Genomic DNA, 18,790 nt, shown 5'->3' with positions numbered 1-18,790 from the left:
GAATTCTGTAGTGAGGATCCAGGCAAACTCTTCATCAGTACCTTCATAACCCAACCATTGGACTTGGTATAGGAGGGGACAATGGAACTAATGGTCAAGCTTTGAGTCAAGAATTTGAGTGATCTTATACTGTTCTTCACTGTCAACTTTGACTGGAGATGGAGGAGATTTGTCATGAATCCACCCCTATTTTTTGCTTTATCTTATCTGATCTCATCAACTCATCATTCAACTCTCGTCATCATTTCTCATACCTGATCTGCATCATTCATGACCTGATTGATCACATGCATGATCCATTTGATGGCCCATAGATCCGATCACACAACTATGGGCCCAACCCTCCTTTACCCAGTCACGCTTCTTTAGGTTGACTCTGATCACATCCTAGGATGGATAGGGTGCCATGTACGCTCATCAGAAGCTAGCATCACCCCTCTGACTTGCAGGCTCGCTTCTACCATATCAATGCTATACGATACAGAGGACCTAGAAGACAGCGCTGCATTGGGACCTTGCATGACACGGGGAAGGTACAACACTAGTAAATACTATAATGTATTTAATGAGCCTCACTGTGGTCTTATACCTCAGCTTCAGCTAAAGTTATACACTCCTAACTTTTCATGCAGAAACTCCTTGCTTCAAAAGACTAAGGACTATTGTCCCTAACCTAGTGTTTGCAATGCCCTCCATCATACTGAATCACTGAACGTGAGTGACAGTTTGGAGGTAAATGTCCAGCAATCCAAGTTAGTGCATTACAAGATTGAGTATGGTTAGGAATAGTGTTGATCTCCACAGGTTCGAGTTGAGAGACTGGGAAGACTGAGTGAATGGAATGGAGGTCTGATGGGAGTTTGAGAGTGAAGGAATGGGATCCAGGCTGAGCAATGATATTGAATGGTCCTAGGAATTTTTTAGCAAATTTCATGGTAGGGCAAGTAGTTCTGATATGTTTAGAACTGAGATAGACTTTGTCACCTACTTTGAAGTCAGAGGCTGAAGACCATTGCTTGTCTGCTTGGAATTTGTAATGAGACTGAGCATGAGTGATCTCATCATGGAGGATTTAGTGAAGCTCATCAAGGTTAACAATGAAATCACAGGCCTGAGTGGAGACAATATTGTGTTCAGGATACATAGTAATATTGGGGTGGTAGACTTTATTAGCAAAGAATGGAGAGATTCTGGTGGAGGTGTTAGAAGCATTGTTGTAGGCAAACTTGGCAATAGGTAGTAAGGTATCCCAATTGTCTTGTTGATAAGAGCAGTAAATGTGGATGTACTGTTCCAGAGTTTGGTTAGTGCATTTAGTTTGTCTGTCAGCCTCTGAGTGATATCCAGAAGTGAAGTGAAGTTCCATATCCAAGACTTTAGCAAGAACACACATGAACTCGGAGACAAATTCAGAGCTAAGATCAGAGGTTATATGATTGAGGACACTATGCTTAGCAAACACATGGGTAACAAATAACTGGGCAAGCTCCTCAGAGTTGATGGTGTTGTGAGTGGGAATGAAAATTGCTTGCTTACTTGCACAGTCAACCACTATGAGAATAGTGGTGAATCCATTGGAATCCAGTAATTGTTCAATGAAGTCCATAGAAATGGAATCCCATGGATGCTCCAGGACTGGCAAAGGTTTGAGTAAGCCAAAAGAGCAGTGTCTAGGTGCTTTGTTACATCTGCAGGTAGTGCAAGATTTGATGTAATGGTGAACATATTCATGCATCTGTGGCCAGGTGTAATTCCATTGGACAAGTTCAAGAGTCCAGTTTTGACCAAAATGACCTGCCAAGATGTGGTTGTGTTTGTTTTAGAGGACACAAAGATGGAGATCATTGGAGTCCAGGACATAGATGCAGCTGTCAAGATGTAGTAGTTTTGATTCATCCATGAACCACCAAGAGGGATTGGAAGGGAAGGATGCAAGTTGAAGGCCTCCAATGGCAGTGGGGTCTGATGACTGTGTGTTCTTGATATTAGAGTGGAGTTTGTTGATGTCCATGATAGCATGTAAGACAGGATCTTCAAGGAATGTAGTGCAGAGGGAAGCAGAGAGTTATTCTTGAGTGAAAACAGGTCAGAAATTATGAGGCATCCAGTTTCCCACCAAGTTTACCTGGTCAGAACCAAATAACAAGGTTGAATTAGGAGAGGAATTTAGACCAGTGCACTTGATGTCAAGTAAGGATCTTAGTTGTAGAAAAGTATTCAAGGTTCTTGTGATCTGTAACAATGTCAACAGCTTCCACAGAGTCTTTGAGATAATGGCACCAATAGTTGAAAGCTTGAAAATAGCTAGAAGCTTTTTATCATGCATATTGTAGTTGAGTTTGGTGCCATGGAGACTGCAGGACAAGAAGGAGATTGGATGAATCTTGCCATCATCAAGGTAGATGGATAGGATGGCAGCAATAGCATAGTCAGAAGCATCAGTTTCCACAACAAATTGGCAGTTGAGAAGCCAGTGGATAAGGATAGGTGCATGAGTAAAAGCCTGTTTTAACTTGTTGAAAGCAGATGTAGTAAACTCTCATATCTATATCACACTAGGAATAGCTGATGTAACTGGCATCCGAGTTACAACATCATTAAGTAGCAGTAGCAGTAGCAGGAGCAGGTCAAGTACAGTCATTGGTGGAGATGCTAGTGCAAGCAGTGAAGTGGGTGATAGTCCTATAAATGTCAATAGCAAGAGGCAGATAGCAGTGAAGATAGTGGATCTACCATGGGGGCAGGTGAGTAGTCATGAGAGGCTTCAGTGCTGAGTAAGTTTTACTCCCTCTTGAAGTCTCATTTCCATCCAATCCATGGCTCTGATTGCTACTCAACCCAGCATGTCCTGTCCTTTCTCCTCAGCTTCAGTCAGAGATCTGACTCTTTTTCTACGAACAACATGATCTCCTGATTTGACCACTGTCCCATTCACAGTTTAACAACCAGACTGTCAAGCCATTCCTCTCTCCCACACCTTATATCCTGCTCTTTCATGGGCCTTCGATGCTCCAAAAGGCTCGCTCCCCTGCCCCCTCCCCCTCCTCCTCCCAAGCCCAAAAAACCAGCACCTGCATGTATCCCCCATCCATTCGACACTCTCAATGACTTGCCACCCAACCCTCTCCTACTCCTCCTGCTCCTCCTGCTCCTGCTCCTGTTTCCAACACTAAAAAGCCCCAAGCATGGCCACTGACACCCATCCTACCACCTTCCGTTGGGCATGACTCATCGTTCCACCCTCCTGTTTTTGACCAACTCAGTGCAGAGACCTTCGCTGCAGAACTCGACCTTGATGCCCCACTACCAGAAGATCTCAACTAGGCTCTTCTCATGCCCTTGGTCATCATGCTGCCAGAGATCTTTGACTACGATATCATGTGGACTCTCATCATTAATAGTCAAGCATTTTGACAACTTGTCTCATATGATCCAGAGGATCACTGCCTTATAGCACATCCATAGTAAGATCCCCTTCTATGCTTTTATTCTGCCATCCTCATTCTGTGTATAGTCCTGGCTCTCACAATGTCAATGGTGACCTCACTTACCTTCCATACAACTCTCTCATCAACTTTTTTGTAAGCCCACACTATGCATTTACAAAGTTCTCAACACTAATTAGCTGCAGACCAAAAACAAGAAGCTAGGCCTTAAAACTCCTTCCTGTATATGCAGCCCCCTCGCAGGTGATTGGGACCAATACACTCCCACTAGATTGCTATAGATGTCTCAAATATGTGAACAGGCAGAAAACTGTGGACAACTAGCCTTCGTGTGTGCTAAAGGGCAGAGAGGCTGTTGTTGGTGGTGTATGATCCAATTAATTCTCTTCCTACATGCGCTAACCATGTTCATCAGAACCCATTGTCCATCTCTTTGCAAACAACCAAGGACCTGCAGATGTTGTGCCCTGCAGCCTCTTGCCCAACTAAAAAAGCCCAGTTGTCATCCAAAGCATCTTCTCATTCTAAGGCCACCGCTCATGGTATATTACTTTTCATAATACCATGCCTCTGCCTCCCTTGTTCAATGATGACACAGAAGACTGTCCACCCCCTCGGACAATTGTGCTATCCCCATTTTCTCTCAATTCAGCATCCCCTGACCATATCCCTGAGCACCAGGAGGATAGTCATTGATCATCAGTGGATTTTCAGCCTGAGTGTGAGTGAGCACTTTAGGACTGGTCATCCTTCCTCATCCTATGTTCCGCAGGCAATGACCAATTATCCTTTGGGAACATTCAAGATCATACCCCAAGCAACCATGGAACTCCTTCAGATTATTATCTAGCATCACTCCAACTCACTGCATCCAGGTCGACAGTGACTCATATGCAATCCATGCCTACTCACTCATCAGACTTACGATGTAAGTTGACAACCCTCCCCCCTCTCCTCACCCTAATCTTTCTCCACCTTTCCCACTTATAGGTCCCACCTCAGAATTCTCCCCTGGAAATTCCAGTTCCAATGAGGTCATTGAGATTTCGAGTGACTTCAAAGAGGAACCTCCAAAAGAAGGCTTTGGTATGTCATTTTTCCATGAATCCCCACTGGAACATTTGCAAATAACCTCGCAGTCATTCAAACCTGGTGTTATGGCAAATGATGTGTACATATGAAGCAACCTGCTACTGAACTAGCACACCTCAAGCATGTGCTTCTGTTGCCTGATGGGATGACCCTGAAAATTCTGCAGTGCATAGTGACTATGTGTGATGGGTGCAAGTTCTATTACCTGACCATTTTCTGTGGGGGAGAACATCAGTGTGCAGCAGTTGATCTCACCTTGACCTGAACATGTCACTTCAAAATGTACATACACCAATCTCATGTTCTCAGGCATATCCCCGGCCACCTCAAAAATGTAAATACAGTTATTTACCGGTCAATGAAACAGCAAAATTGGATATTTACTGTAGGTTCCAATTGGTTGGGAATTTTGACTAGGTTTGAATGTAAGAATGTGTAATACTATGCAACAATAAGATACAGTAAAAAAAAGATGCTCAAAGGTGCAGGTACAAGTCCGCTTTCACAGCATTATTGTGGCGTGGGTATTCTGGGCTATTTTGAGTCATTGAAACAGTCCGGCCCATGTACCCAAACCTCATTAGTCAGCAACTTGGAATCACTCGAGTGCTATAAGAAAGCGAGATCTCCTTTCCAGTCTCCCTCTGATATACAGCCTCGAAATCTTTGCAGATTTTTCTTGCATCTTTCTGAGGAGCACCGGGTAGTTTGGCAAGCTCATTCTTGTGTGCAATGACTGCCTTTTCCATTAGCTGGTCATGGCATTTGCGAGTAATCTGGCACTTTTTCAAGTTTGATTTAGCATGTCCAGGCATAGTAAAAAATTGAGCAAGAGGAGAAATAAAATTCGGAGGCAATGGGGCAATAATAGGCGCATTGGACTGTCAGACTGTCCATCAAAGGCAATAGCTTGGCAGAACCACACTTTTATCTATGCCCTAGACTCCTCAGATAATGGGCGCCTGGTCTCAAACTTGTCATACAGGTTCTTCAGAAGGTCATTAACATTATTGAGGCCTTTGTGGGTGATTACATTCAGATGGAGGACACACATTTCTGGGTCAGATTTTGAGTTCATGAGAAAATAGATATTTTTAGAACAGAAGCCTCAATTTCTCGGAATATTATCCATGTCACATATGAAGAATTACTGTAGAACATGAAGATACAATACACATCAGCAATGCAATACAAATTAATGATGAAGGATGAAGGGAGGGAGAGCAAGAGGCTAAGTGTTTCATTGAACCATGGTGTTGCAATGACCGGTAAATAACTGTACATGATGTTATCTTACTATGTAATTGAACACTTCTTGAACCTTTTGGACTTTTGCATGACGGTTGTCAACCAGACTCAGCAGAAAAATTATTTTCATTTCTACAGTCACTGTAACCTGACAGTGACTGTGAGACACCATGTCATCACTTGTATTCCCTCACTACTGTACACTTAAACCTCTCTATTAGTGCCTCACGCACTATGCACCCACCAATGCATGTCTTTGCCCTGCATGATGACAATTTAGAGGTCAGATATTTGTGATTCCTCATGATCACTTTCTCATAGGGAGGATACAGGACCTTTTGCAGCTTTTACTATTTGAATTCATTGCTGTTGCATGGGAGGGATTAGCATGTTCTTCCCCCCATGATCCCAGACATAATCCTTGCTCAAAGTAGTCTTTCCATTGTTAGTGGGATTCTCATTTTCCACACTCCTTGGTGTCCTTCTTTGAGGCTACTATGACTGACTCAGAGCTTATGCACGCATGAACAGGAGGTAAGACTCTATCCTACACCTCATCTTAGTGTAATCCAACCAACCTCTCCAGGCACCCACATCTACTACCATCTTCAGGTGGCTGTCACAGATCTAGCAACCCACTGAGAATCTCAAATCTATTCCCAGTTGCTGGCTTGGCTGTTTGCTATCAATGGCCCTCAAACTCAACTCATCACTTCCTCCCAGCCCAATAACAGTCCATATCACTCTTATCAGGATCTACCCATGGAACTGCTCACTGAAATATGCAACCACATGCAACCACAATCACTCTTAAATCTCCAGCATGTGGACCAGGCCTTGCAGGCTGCTGCATCACCTCATACTCATACTCATCTCAAGCTCAGTCTGCCTGCAAATTGGCAGAACAACCCTACCATATCCTTAAATGACTATCAACTGAGCTGTTTAGATGAGCAGCTTTCCATTGTGATATATTATCTTTTGGAACATCAGGAACTGGGCCATATCCCTTCACCTCATCAATTGGCCAATGACTAGCCTGCCCTTCTTTTACCATCTTTTACCATGACTGAAAAACCTTGTGAGTGAGTCATGTTAAGGGCAGGATGATCTCACTGTACTTGTGAATGAAACAGCAGTAGAAATTAGTGAAGCCAAGGAAGGATTGGATGTCAGTTATTACTCTCACCACTTGACCATTGATGATGCCAATCACATTAAGGGCATTTACCTTTTTCAGAGCTGCTGGTAGTGCTAACTCCTCCCCACATTCAATGCCTGAGCCTGCACAATGTGACCTTCTTCTCATTTGGTTGCAAGGCACACACTCTGGAAGCTATGATCTGCTCAGGGACTCATCTTGTTGCCATCAATCTTGTTACTGCTCTTCAGCTAGATCCCAATATCCAAAGGGCCAATATTGAGCAGCAATGCTGGAGATGTGATGAATTTTGGTAGCACACTAAAATAGTTGCATGTGACCTTGTACCATAGTACTACAATCATCTTGTCCCTTACTTACACAATCACTTTTGATGTCCTCTCCTTGATGTTTGCTGTCAGTCTCGTGTGGGAACGACCACTCAAATCACATTAGTGAGGTAAATACATTGCAACCACATGATAGTGCTACTGTAGTGCTTTCAAATTATGTACCTTCAGGCATGGCACTGCAAACAGTCTCTGGGGAACTCATACCAACCCTTTGACAAATCTCAAGGGTTCTGAGTGGGTCCTCTTCACTGTTCTGGAGCTGGTGCTAGCATCTGACCCAACTTATGCTTCTGTGCTGCCCACCAATCCTCTCTACTCAAAGCTCAAGCTTTAATTGGAGACCTACCATTGTTAGTGATCAATTACACAAACAAGATCAAACAGTACAGCATGACTCGCACTTTGGTCAGGTGCTAATACTGAAGCAGGTTTGTGTGCAGGAAGCATGTATGCTTAGTATTTGAGAGTGAGTTTCAGACTAGTTATCAGGTGAATAAACTTTAGTTCGAGACTGAGGTTTAGGACCTACAGTCGAGATACTTATATACACTTTTGGGTATTCTAATAATACTACAAGAGTCCTCACATGTGTTAATATGCAGAGCTCTGTGCGATTAGCATCAGACATTTAGCATAGCAGCATTATGATGAGTAGATAAGATAAGGGTGAAATCATAATAACCATGGACCTCAAAGAGTTCTTCAGGGTTATAGTCCACGTGTATGTCCCTGCCCCAGTCTTCCTGATCCTCTTGCAAAGCTGGAAGGTTCTCTCTCCCCAAATCAACCTCAGTGTCTTCAGGAACATCTAGCAAGACCATGTGAGCAACATCCTAGGCCAACTATAAGCACGACTCATGCTTCCACAAGCAAATCTCGAACCCCGGGGACCAGAGGAGGAGTGGGCACTCAGTTATCTCATCTCCCATCGCATCAGCAACATCCAGGTCCAAGTTTTCCCTGAATGCCTCCATAAAAGCCTGACAAACATCACCTTGTAATTGCTGTTCATTCATTCTGTAGGCCTTTGAGACCTGGTTGAAGGTCTCCTTGTTCTGCCTCACAACGTCCTTATAAGCCAGTAGGGCCTTTCCGAATCATCTCACAGACTCTGAACTGATGTGTTGAGCCCATCAGATCCTCAAGAATCAGGTTACCATCCATCCACTTCATCAATTCACCGTATGCAGCCACACCCAGCTTGACCTCCATGACATTTGAGTCTTCATGGAGAGCCAGAGCATGACCATAAATGAGAAGATTTCTCATGGCGACTATATCCAGGAACCCGTCTCGGAAGGTGACTTGAGGAATATGTTTGCCTATCATGTCTCATTATTGCACACCCCTTCTGTCAGGATGATCTCATGCACTACATTGACTGTTGTGTATCCTACATGACCAGATGCACATCATACGTATAAGTAAATGGCGCATATCCCTATGCTCTGCATTGGTTATTAAGGTGCTAAAGAACTGAGTGCATACCCAACCGACCAGGTATTCATCATCAAATTTCCATGGAGTACCCTTGTGAGTGAGTCATGTTAAGGGCAGGATGATCTCACTGTACTTGTGAATGAAACAGCAGTAGAAATTAGTGAAGCCAAGGAAGGATTGAATATCCTTGACCTTCTGCAGGACTGGCCAGTCAGTAATAGCTTTGACCTTGTCTTTGAACATGTGTAAGCGTTTGGGTGAGAAGATATAACCAAGATATTTAAGGGAATCCTGATGAAATTTGCACTTTGAACCCTTGCAGTAGAGGCCATTGGCTTGGAATCTGCATAGGACTTCACATATGTGTTTTCAGTGTTCCTTGAGATTGTCAGAGTAGATAACAATGTCATTGAGGTATACGACAATGGATACATTGAGCATGTCAGAGAAGATGTTGTTGACAAAGTCATTGGTGAGTCCAAATGGCATGACACACTATTTGAAGAAACCATAGTGGATCTGAAAAGCAGTTTTCCATTCATCACCCTCAGCTATGCAGACAAGATGGTAGGCATGACAAAGGTCTAGCTTGGTGTAGAGACAAGCAGAATGCATGGAGTTGAGGAGGTTAGAAATAAGGGGCAGAGGGCAATAGTCTTTTTTAGAGATTTTATTAAGTCCACAATAATCTACAGAGTCTAAGTTCACCAGTCTTCTTCTTGACAAACAGTACCAGAGCTCCATGCAGAGAACAGGAAGGAGTGATAAAACCATTATGGACATTATCATCAATGAATTCACATAAGGCTTTTAGTTTGGATTTGGAAAGAGAATAGATGGGACTGAGCAGAGGAGTGGAGCCTTCCTCAATGTTGATCTTGAGGTTGTAAGGGTGATGCTCAGGGAGTTTTTCAGAAAGGGAATCACTGAATACATCAGCAAATTCATGGTACTCCAGTGAAATATCAGGTAAATCAGCAGAAGCCATAGAGATAGCCTTGCCACTAACACTAAGCATAAAAGGCTGCAAGGTGAACTGCTGAGCACCTTCTTCTGCACAAGCTCAGACATCCAGAGCAGCAGCATTGAGAGTTATAATCTCTAATGCACAATGACAGTCAATGCAACATTGTCCCAGTGTGGAGGATACAGAGTTGCTCTCTAGTTTTCTGATTCTGAAGAAACCAGTTCAATAGAGGTGGTGGACTTGGGAGTAGAATAAATGGTAGCAGCATAGCCCTTACTAAATGATGGGATGTCTACCCTAAAGAGGGGGATAGTCAATATGCTCAAGTCAACCATGAGTGGAGGCCATAGCTTTGCATTTGTTGCAGTCTTCAGTTTTGTGCTTACCTCCATGGAACATGCAGAGGTTGTTCTTCTGATAGCAGTTCTTTTCTTCTTGAGTAAGACAGCTATCCTTGCCTAGCTTGTCAGCATAGGGCTTGGGGTTGGAAGAGGAAGATGTGTTGTTGGAGGAAGATGAGGATAATCCTGCAGAGCCTGAATTAGAGGACTTTTGGCCCACAGAGTTAGAGTTGGAAGATGAAGAGTTAGAACCCTTTAACTTGTTGCTGTTGTTAGAGGAGGAGGGATTGCTGTGATTTTCTCAGGAGATTTCAGCCCTCTGAGTCCAGTAGTGAGTGTTGAGCTCCTGAGTGAGATTCTGCATATCACAGAGATTATCAGGTTTCCTGTGGTGAGCCATATCATCCTTGATGCATGAGCAAAGACCATGGTAGAAGGCATTATGGAGGGAGTTGTTGCCATAGCTGATAATGGCAGCATACTGATTGATTTTGACAATATACTTCATGATGCAGTCTCCATTGTGCATTTGAAGATTTTCGAGTTCATCTTCAGCATCACTGACAGTGTCAAAGGGGCTGAAGTTGGTTCAGAGTTCTGAAAGGAAGGCAGTATAGGAGTATACCCAAGCAGAGGGGTTGTGGTGATTAGGGTGGGAGATATCTGGTTCCAACCAGTTGAGAGCAACACCAGAGAGGAAGGAGATAGCATAGTTGACCTTTGCCATATCTGATCAGAATGTGTCAGGACAATCATTGAAGTTCAACTGGAGGGAGACAATGAAAGCTTTAAGTTTTTAAGAGTCCAAACCATTGAAGGTATCTGGTTCCTTGACCTTGGTGCATACAGCATGCTGATAGTTGCCATTGACAGCATTGGAGATGCCACAGAGGATGTTCATGAGTTGAATGAGAATCTGGGCATCATTATTAAAGGGGTTAGGATTGTTACCAGGATTGTTGTTAGGTCCTCCCCCAGGACCACTGGAACCACCAGGGCCACCAGGATTGGGTGAGCCACTGCTAGAATTGCCTGACAGGCATCCTCAGTCATTTATTGGGGTATGAGGAGTGAAGTCCCCATCTTCTGAACCTTGGTTGTCTTTCTCATCTCAACTTGAGATGTCATTGAACAAGGACATAGGTGGATTCCATGGAGGATTGTTTCAGTACTCGTCCCAGACATTGGACTCTGATTGCTGGGCTAAGAAGGGGTTAGGTGATCTGTTAGTGTCAGATTGGTGAGCAGTGAAACCACTGTGCAGGTAGGTTTCCCTATGAAAGTGTTGGGAAGGAGCAGAATCTAATCCAAAGGAAAGAGGACTCTCTTTTAAGGCAGAGGCAGAGATACCTTCCATGGTGTAAGTTCAGTTGTTGGCCATGGAGTTGCAGCTGGTCTCTGGAGGAAGGGTAAAAGAAAAAGACATGATTTTAGAAGAAAATTTTGACTCAATGGTTTGAGTTTGAATATACTGTTAGGATCATGCCAATAGGAATATGGCAGAGATTGCATGTAGCAGAAAGCTGCAGAATGTGTCAGGCATAAGTGAAGCTATTAGCAACATCACCCCTGAGCTGAAGCTCTAAGATGAATATGGATGGAAGTCTGCAGAGTGACAGGTGAGATAAGAGATAAGTCCCACAGATCAGAGTTCCACAGACAGGAGAGCAAGAGTTTAGACTTAGAGTCAGAGAGAGAGATTGGGCTGAACTAAGTTGATATTTGAACTGAGTATCTACAGTGTAATTCTAAGATTTATATACTAGTTAGGAGTCCAATCTAGTTCCTACTCAGAGTGGTCTACATATTAAAGTGGTCAGTAGTTATACTGGTTGGAACCAGATATCTCCCACCCTAATCACCACAACCCCTCTGCTTGGGTATACTCCTATACTGCCTTCCTTTCAGAACTCTGAACCAACTTCAGCCCCTTTGACACTGTCAGTGATGCTGAAGATGAACTCGAAAATCTTCAAATGCACAATGGAGACTGCATCATGAAGTATATTGTCAAAATCAATCAGTATGCTGCCATTATCAGCTATGGCAACAACTCCCTCCATAATGCCTTCTACCATGGTCTTTGCTCATGCATCAAGGATGATATGGCTCACCACAGGAAACCTGATAATCTCTGTGATATGCAGAATCTCACTCAGGAGCTCAACACTCACTACTGGACTCAGAGGGCTGAAATCTCCTGAGAAAATCACAGCAATCCCTCCTCCTCTAACAACAGCAACAAGTTAAAGGGTTCTAACTCTTCATCTTCCAACTCTAACTCTGTGGGCCAAAAGTCCTCTAATTCAGGCTCTGCAGGATTATCCTCATCTTCCTCCAACAACACATCTTCCTCTTCCAACCCCAAGCCCTATGCTGACAAGCTAGGCAAGGATAGCTGTCTTACTCAAGAAGAAAAGAACTGCTATCAGAAGAACAACCTCTGCATGTTCCATGGAGGTAAGCACAAAACTGAAGACTGCAACAAATGCAAAGCTATGGCCTCCACTCATGGTTGACTTGAGCATATTGACTATCCCCCTCTTTAGGGTAGACATCCCATCATTTAGTAAGGGCTATGCTGCTACCATTTATTCTACTCCCAAGTCCACCACCTCTATTGAACTGGTTTCTTCAGAATCAGAAAACTAGAGAGCAACTCTGTATCCTCCACACTGGGACAATGTTGCATTGACTGTCATTGTGCATTAGAGATTATAACTCTCAATGCTGCTGCTCTGGATGTCTGAGCTTGTGCAGAAGAAGGTGCTCAGCAGTTCACCTTGCAGCCTTTTATGCTTAGTGTTAGTGGCAAGGCTATCTCTATGGCTTCTGCTGATTTACCTGATATTTCACTGGAGTACCATGAATTTGCTGATGTATTCAGTGATTCCCTTTCTGAAAAACTCCCTGAGCATCACCCTTACAACCTCAAGATCAACATTGAGGAAGGCTCCACTCCTCTGCTCAGTCCCATCTATTCTCTTTCCAAATCCAAACTAAAAGCCTTATGTGAATTCATTGATGATAATGTCCATAATGGTTTTATCACTCCTTCCTGTTCTCTGCATGGAGCTCTGGTACTGTTTGTCAAGAAGAAGACTGGTGAACTTAGACTCTGTAGATTATTGTGGACTTAATAAAATCTCTAAAAAAGACTATTGCCCTCTGCCCCTTATTTCTAACCTCCTCAACTCCATGCATTCTGCTTGTCTCTACACCAAGCTAGACCTTTGTCATGCCTACCATCTTGTCTGCATAGCTGAGGGTGATGAATGGAAAACTGCTTTTCAGATCCACTATGGTTTCTTCAAATAGTGTGTCATGCCATTTGGACTCACCAATGACTTTGTCAACAACATCTTCTCTGACATGCTCAATGTATCCATTGTCGTATACCTCAATGACATTGTTATCTACTCTGACAATCCCAAGGAACACTGAAAACACATATGTGAAGTCCTATGCAGATTCCAAGCCAATGGCCTCTACTGCAAGGGTTCAAAGTGCAAATTTCATCAGGATTCCCTTAAATATCTTGGTTATATCTTCTCACCCAAACGCTTACACATGTTCAAAGACAAGGTCAAAGCTATTACTGACTGGCCAGTCCTGCAGAAGGTCAAGGATATTCAATCCTTCCTTGGCTTCACTAATTTCTACTGCTGTTTCATTCACAAGTACAGTGAGATCATCCTGCCCTTAACATGACTCACTCACAAGGGTACTCCATGGAAATTTGATGATGAATACCTATCCGCTTTCAACAAGTTAAAACAGGCTTTCACTCATGCACCTATCCTTACCCACTGGCTTCCCAACTGCTAATTTGTTGTGGAAACTGATGCTTCTGACTATGCTATTGCCACCATCCTATTCATCTACCTTGATGACGGCAAGATTCAACCAATCTCCTTCTTGTCCTGCAGTCTCCATGGCACCAAACTCAACTACAATATGCATGATAAAGAGCTTCTAGCTATTTTCAAGCTTTTAAATATTGGTGCCATTACCTCGAAGGCTCCGTGAAAGCCATTGAAGAGGCTGGCTGTGGGCACCTGTGGAATAGTGAGCAGGCTAAAAGGTGAACCTCAAAAACCCACACACACACTCACACAACTACACAAACTACAATCACTCTCATAAATTCTAGAGGGAGCGATTATTTCTAATGTGATCTGACTATACTTCAATATCTTGAAGAGTTTCTCTTATTCTCAGTGCTCTTAGTGAAGCTAAGCTTTCTCTAATGAATCCCTAAGTCTAGGAACTTTTACAGGAAGGTCGTTCACTGGCACAACGCAACCTTCAAGGCAGATTTGAGTTATAATACACAAGGGACACTGATCCCAACAGAAACAGAGGCAATACATGCCGAAACTTCAGTGAGCTCACTAAAAGAACATCACAGGCAAGCACTGACTTAGCCCACTCACTACACAACTGTATGTAGGGGTTCTCCAACTAACTTCAACAGATGATCTCGACTCAAGAACACTTCAGAAGTGCTTGGAAACAGATTCAGAAAATGGAAACTCGAAACAGAACTGATGCAGAACAGACTGAACAGAACCAGAACAGAACAGATCTCACTTTTCCTCTTCAGAACATACTCCGAACAGACTTATCAACACTCAATGGAACAGAACAGCTTCACTGATTCTTATTCTCTTGGAACTAAGTGCACAAAAAGTCTTTTCTCAAGGGTATCTCATATTTCTCTGAGTGAGCTCGCTAACTCTATGCAAAGCTTGAAGTCACAAACTGATCCTTTGTTACAGTACCACCTTCAACATGTGTATGGGAACTCGGGGGCTCAAAACTTGGCTTCTACCTACTGTAACCAGCCTACTTATACTACAGGGGAATTAGAATTACAAACGTCATGCAGTACCCAGACTCCTACATGTATAGCATGTTGCCACCACCACCTTACTGAGCATCTGGGTCGGACTTCCCAGTTTTAGTCTCATTTCTATAGTGAGCTCACTAAATGCATGCCAAGAGGTGCTCTCCCGACACCCACGGGCTTGTTCTCTAGCGACCAACAGGTCTAGGTGCACAGAAATATCAGTCCTGGCATATGTTGTTCAAGACTTCTTTCTTGGATTCACAGAGGCTTCTTGTAGACATGGCAACAAGTGAGTCTTCTAACAATGGGATGTGGGCTCGCAGACTTCAGCCGAAGCCTATTGCCCAAGTTTGTGCCAGTGATATCTGTCATCTCGCTTAAGGATTTCCCCCAATTTTCAGGTATGACGTGTCACAGTTAGTGAGCACGCTATGTATTCTCAGTGTCACTGCAATCTTCAAGGTTTTATCTAGCTCCTACAAGCATGCTTGTAAGTTAGAGCCTAAGGCATTGGGTATAGGGTTTGGCCTTCTCATCATGCATGCCTGTCAGGTATAGTGCTGTGACTAAGTCCTGTTTAGAATCCCATTGCTTCTTATGCCATAAGTTATATTCCATATCATTGCACTGTGTAGCATTAGTGTTGATGCATAGTTTTAGTCCGCTTGCTCACTATATCTCAGTATGCGTGTAAAACACGTTAGATTGCAAAATTTCATGCGTAAATAGGCTGCAGTCGCAACACCGTTGATGAGCCTAAACTTCCATGGCAATAGCAAAAACCAAAACTCTAGAAGAGTTCATGGCAAATGGCTTGTAGCAGCAATAAAGGCTTTAGTTGTTGTGTGAGTGTTTCAGTGCACCTCCGTGCAATGAATTCCTCAAGAACACAAGTATACACTGCGACTTTTCAGTCAGCGAAGTAGTACCCTTAATGAACAAGTACTAGAAAGTGTTGGCTGTAAGCCGGGAAAGGTCTTGATGTACAAGAAGGAACAGAATCCAGTATAACTGGGAATACTGGCAAACTGTGAATGAAGTGGTGGCAATTAACTAGTAAATGCCATTGGCAATGTTGGTGGAATTAGAGAAAATGCCATCAAAGGGAAATACCAGCAAGATAACAAATACCATGATGGCAATAGATGAAGACTGTAGTCAAGAAACTGGCAGTAAAATGAAGAGAGACTGGCTGGCAGAAATATGAAGAGAAAGCTAGTGGCGGTGATGTGCTCAATAATGACAAGTGACAAAAGGCTGATGAATGGATATGAGCACCACAACACCAAAACCTCCTACTACTCTACACAAATCACCAAATATATTGAGCTTAGGATGTTTCGAGTACAATAGAAGCACTCTACAGACTTCAATAATCAAGGGAAGTTGTGATAGAGACGTTTATTTGTTACTAGTGAGCTATACAAAAGTACTACTCGCACTAGTGAGGTTGTTAAGACACAATTGAATGAAATAGTGACTTGTTTGGAGCTACTGCACTCGCTCTGACTGAAACTGCTTTGAAACTAGTGGCTCTCTTGGCTCTATACTGCTTCCTACAAGTGATAGACACTTGACTAGTTGCTCTCTCAGCTGACTAGTGGCACTCTGGGCCTAAGAATAATACTTTAAACTTTGAGAACTTGCTTAAACTAACTTTGAAACACTCTGGGCCTATGCAGGATGCAACAGTGGACTCTAACACACTTCTATTCACTCAATACTATGGGATAACTCAGCGACTAGTCACCGCTTTGTTGAGGTTAAGCATAAAAGCCTTTAATTGGGGCACTAGTTACTGACTAGTAGATCACAATCATGGGGATGGCTTGCCTGCCTGCACATGCACCTACTCTACTACTTATATGCTGACTAGTAAGGTACAATTGAAGTATAAATAAACTGGATAAAGGGGTATTATTGATAAGAATTTCTTGGCTAGTCATGAGTAAATGGTGAATAATCATGCAATAAGGCAGTCTAGAGGTAGTTTCTTGCTTACTAGTGAGCCCAGGAACTCCACAAGTGGTCCTGCTTCTGCATCCCTCAGCCCAACAGTGCTCCACTAGTGTCATAGAATAAGCTCCTGAGTCCAGCAGTTCATGCCTGTAGCAGCTGTTTGATCATGATCAAAGGTGGAGCCCTGCTATACTAGTGCCAATCATAATAGATCTCAATTGCACTAGGTCAGATCTAGGCTGCTTTGCTTCTTTTGCTAGTTCATCTCTAAGTCCCATTAGAGACTGCCACATGACTAGTCGACCCGTCTTAGGCAGTCTTGGCTTGACTAGTAGCTTCCTGGCCTGACTATCAGCTTGAAGCCTCTGCTATAGTCTTCTAGTTATGACTAGTCTGGGATAGATATACATTAGTATTACTACAAAATCGCAAAATCAAGGTGTGAACACATGGCTAGTGTATCAGCAGCAAAACAATGACTGATACTGGGCAAGGCTGAGACTAAAACTGGGCTGAGGTTAACTGTGGTAAAATGAAACTGATCCTGATCCTGAGTCTGCAGACCAGGCTTACTGGAATGTGTGAGGTGTTGTGTCGCATGTCACCAGTGTATGCTGTTGCACTGCATCAAGGTATGGTTATTGCTTTTCGAGGTCAAGTTGAATTAACTTTTTGATGTAGCATTGGACTGGATAGTACTTCAAGAAGAAGAGCCTCAAAAAGCTGGGATTATGCATACAGCTGGGTCACACTGATGACCTGCATCAACCCCTAATAGGCATCTGAAGATTTCACTGTCTTACATCTGAATGGCATCCATAAAGTGGCAGTCAACTTCTGTGGATGTGAATTCCATACTCCTTTTTGAGTCCAATGCTTGCAGTTTCTCTGGTATCTGGTGACAGTGCACAGACCACAGATGTGTGCTTTGTTAGCCTTGTTGAAACATTTTCATATGCAAACACTTGCTGAAAAGATATTGGCTTATGAATACTATTGCAGTCTGTGCCATGCCACAGATAATACAGAGATAACACTACCCAAGGTGCATCTTTGCCATGAATAGCTGGCAATATGAATCTGACAAATAACATAGACACAATATTGTTTCTTCTTCTGCATGAGCTGGCAATATTATCATCTGCAGCTGATGAAGCATGCTGGATGTGGGCACATCTGCGATGGAATCAAAATGATGGGACTGGATGCTCTTGCTATCTGATGTCTTGCTTGTCCTCATCCAGGAGTGAATTTTCCAGATGGATGGAAAAATGCCTCACAGGAGAAAAAGTTCATAGCAATTCTTTGTGTACTTGGGAGACAGATCTCATCATCAGAAGCAGGTATATTGAGCAATTGGTAGTAGCTCTTGATGCAAATTTCAGAATGTGTAGCTGGGATAAGTCTGACAATGTCAAGGATCCTGGTTTGCACACTGGCAAGGTGTACTTTGTGGAGCATGATGGATATTTGACTCACATGCAAAAATACATGACCCAAAAAGATGTGAGTCTCCAACCTGGATATGCTTGGCAATGGAGCTGATTGTGATGCTAGATCAGTAGCTGTAGTGGTTTCCAAACTTTAGCACATGCAGAAAGCAAGAATAACAAAGGTCTACATGTGACAGGCATTGGCATATGTGTGTGTGCGTGACATGAAATGGTTCTCCCTTTGGCTGTTGGAGATCTATAGATAGGAGAAAGGTATGAGTTTCTTGGAAAGATATCAATGTGGCACTGACTATAACACCAGGTATTGTAATATAGATTACATCACTGGTTCAGCTCTGAAATGCTATGATGAGTGCCCAGAGGTTTTTTTTTCATATGATATCGCCTGTCAGTGAAAGAAGAACCTTCATGATTGGATGAAGAAGATGTCTGCCAAAGCACAGATAAGGCTGAACCTGGTACTTGATTTCAGGGTGCCAAAGCTGCACTACAAAGGG

General features: G+C 43.1%; 3 protein-coding genes across 3 annotated transcripts; 2 read left to right on the top strand and 1 right to left on the bottom strand.

The window, feature by feature from the left end:
• Positions 1-4,010: 4,010 nt before the first annotated feature.
• EV420DRAFT_1476890 (uncharacterized protein) lies at positions 4,011-4,803 on the top strand (the record flags this gene model as incomplete). The annotated part of the gene is made up of 4 exons (XM_060469365.1): positions 4,011-4,134; positions 4,219-4,374; positions 4,437-4,532; positions 4,649-4,803. 4 exons carry the CDS (start codon positions 4,011-4,013, stop codon positions 4,801-4,803), a joined length of 531 nt encoding a protein of 176 aa, XP_060334628.1.
• A 264-nt stretch (positions 4,804-5,067) lies between these two features.
• Positions 5,068-5,356, bottom strand: EV420DRAFT_1523120 (uncharacterized protein; the record flags this gene model as incomplete). Its single annotated transcript, XM_060472277.1, has 1 exon — positions 5,068-5,356. The coding sequence occupies one exon, from the start codon at positions 5,351-5,353 to the stop codon at positions 5,123-5,125; it is 231 nt and encodes a 76-aa protein (XP_060334627.1). The 3' UTR covers positions 5,068-5,122.
• A 12,705-nt stretch (positions 5,357-18,061) lies between these two features.
• EV420DRAFT_1264702 (uncharacterized protein) lies at positions 18,062-18,495 on the top strand (the record flags this gene model as incomplete). Its single annotated transcript, XM_060467240.1, has 3 exons — positions 18,062-18,148; positions 18,244-18,345; positions 18,397-18,495. Coding segments are annotated over 3 exons (288 nt in total), but the record flags the coding sequence as incomplete, so codon positions are not given.
• Between the last annotated feature and the right edge of the window lie 295 nt (positions 18,496-18,790).

The sequence above is a fragment of the Desarmillaria tabescens genome (genome assembly GCF_030435595.1).
Source record: "Desarmillaria tabescens strain CCBAS 213 chromosome Unknown EV420scaffold_8, whole genome shotgun sequence".
Classification (NCBI taxonomy): Eukaryota; Fungi; Basidiomycota; class Agaricomycetes; order Agaricales; family Physalacriaceae; genus Desarmillaria; species Desarmillaria tabescens.
The sequence above is the reverse complement of the archived record's forward strand: the minus strand, read 5'-3'. Positions and strand labels throughout refer to the sequence as shown.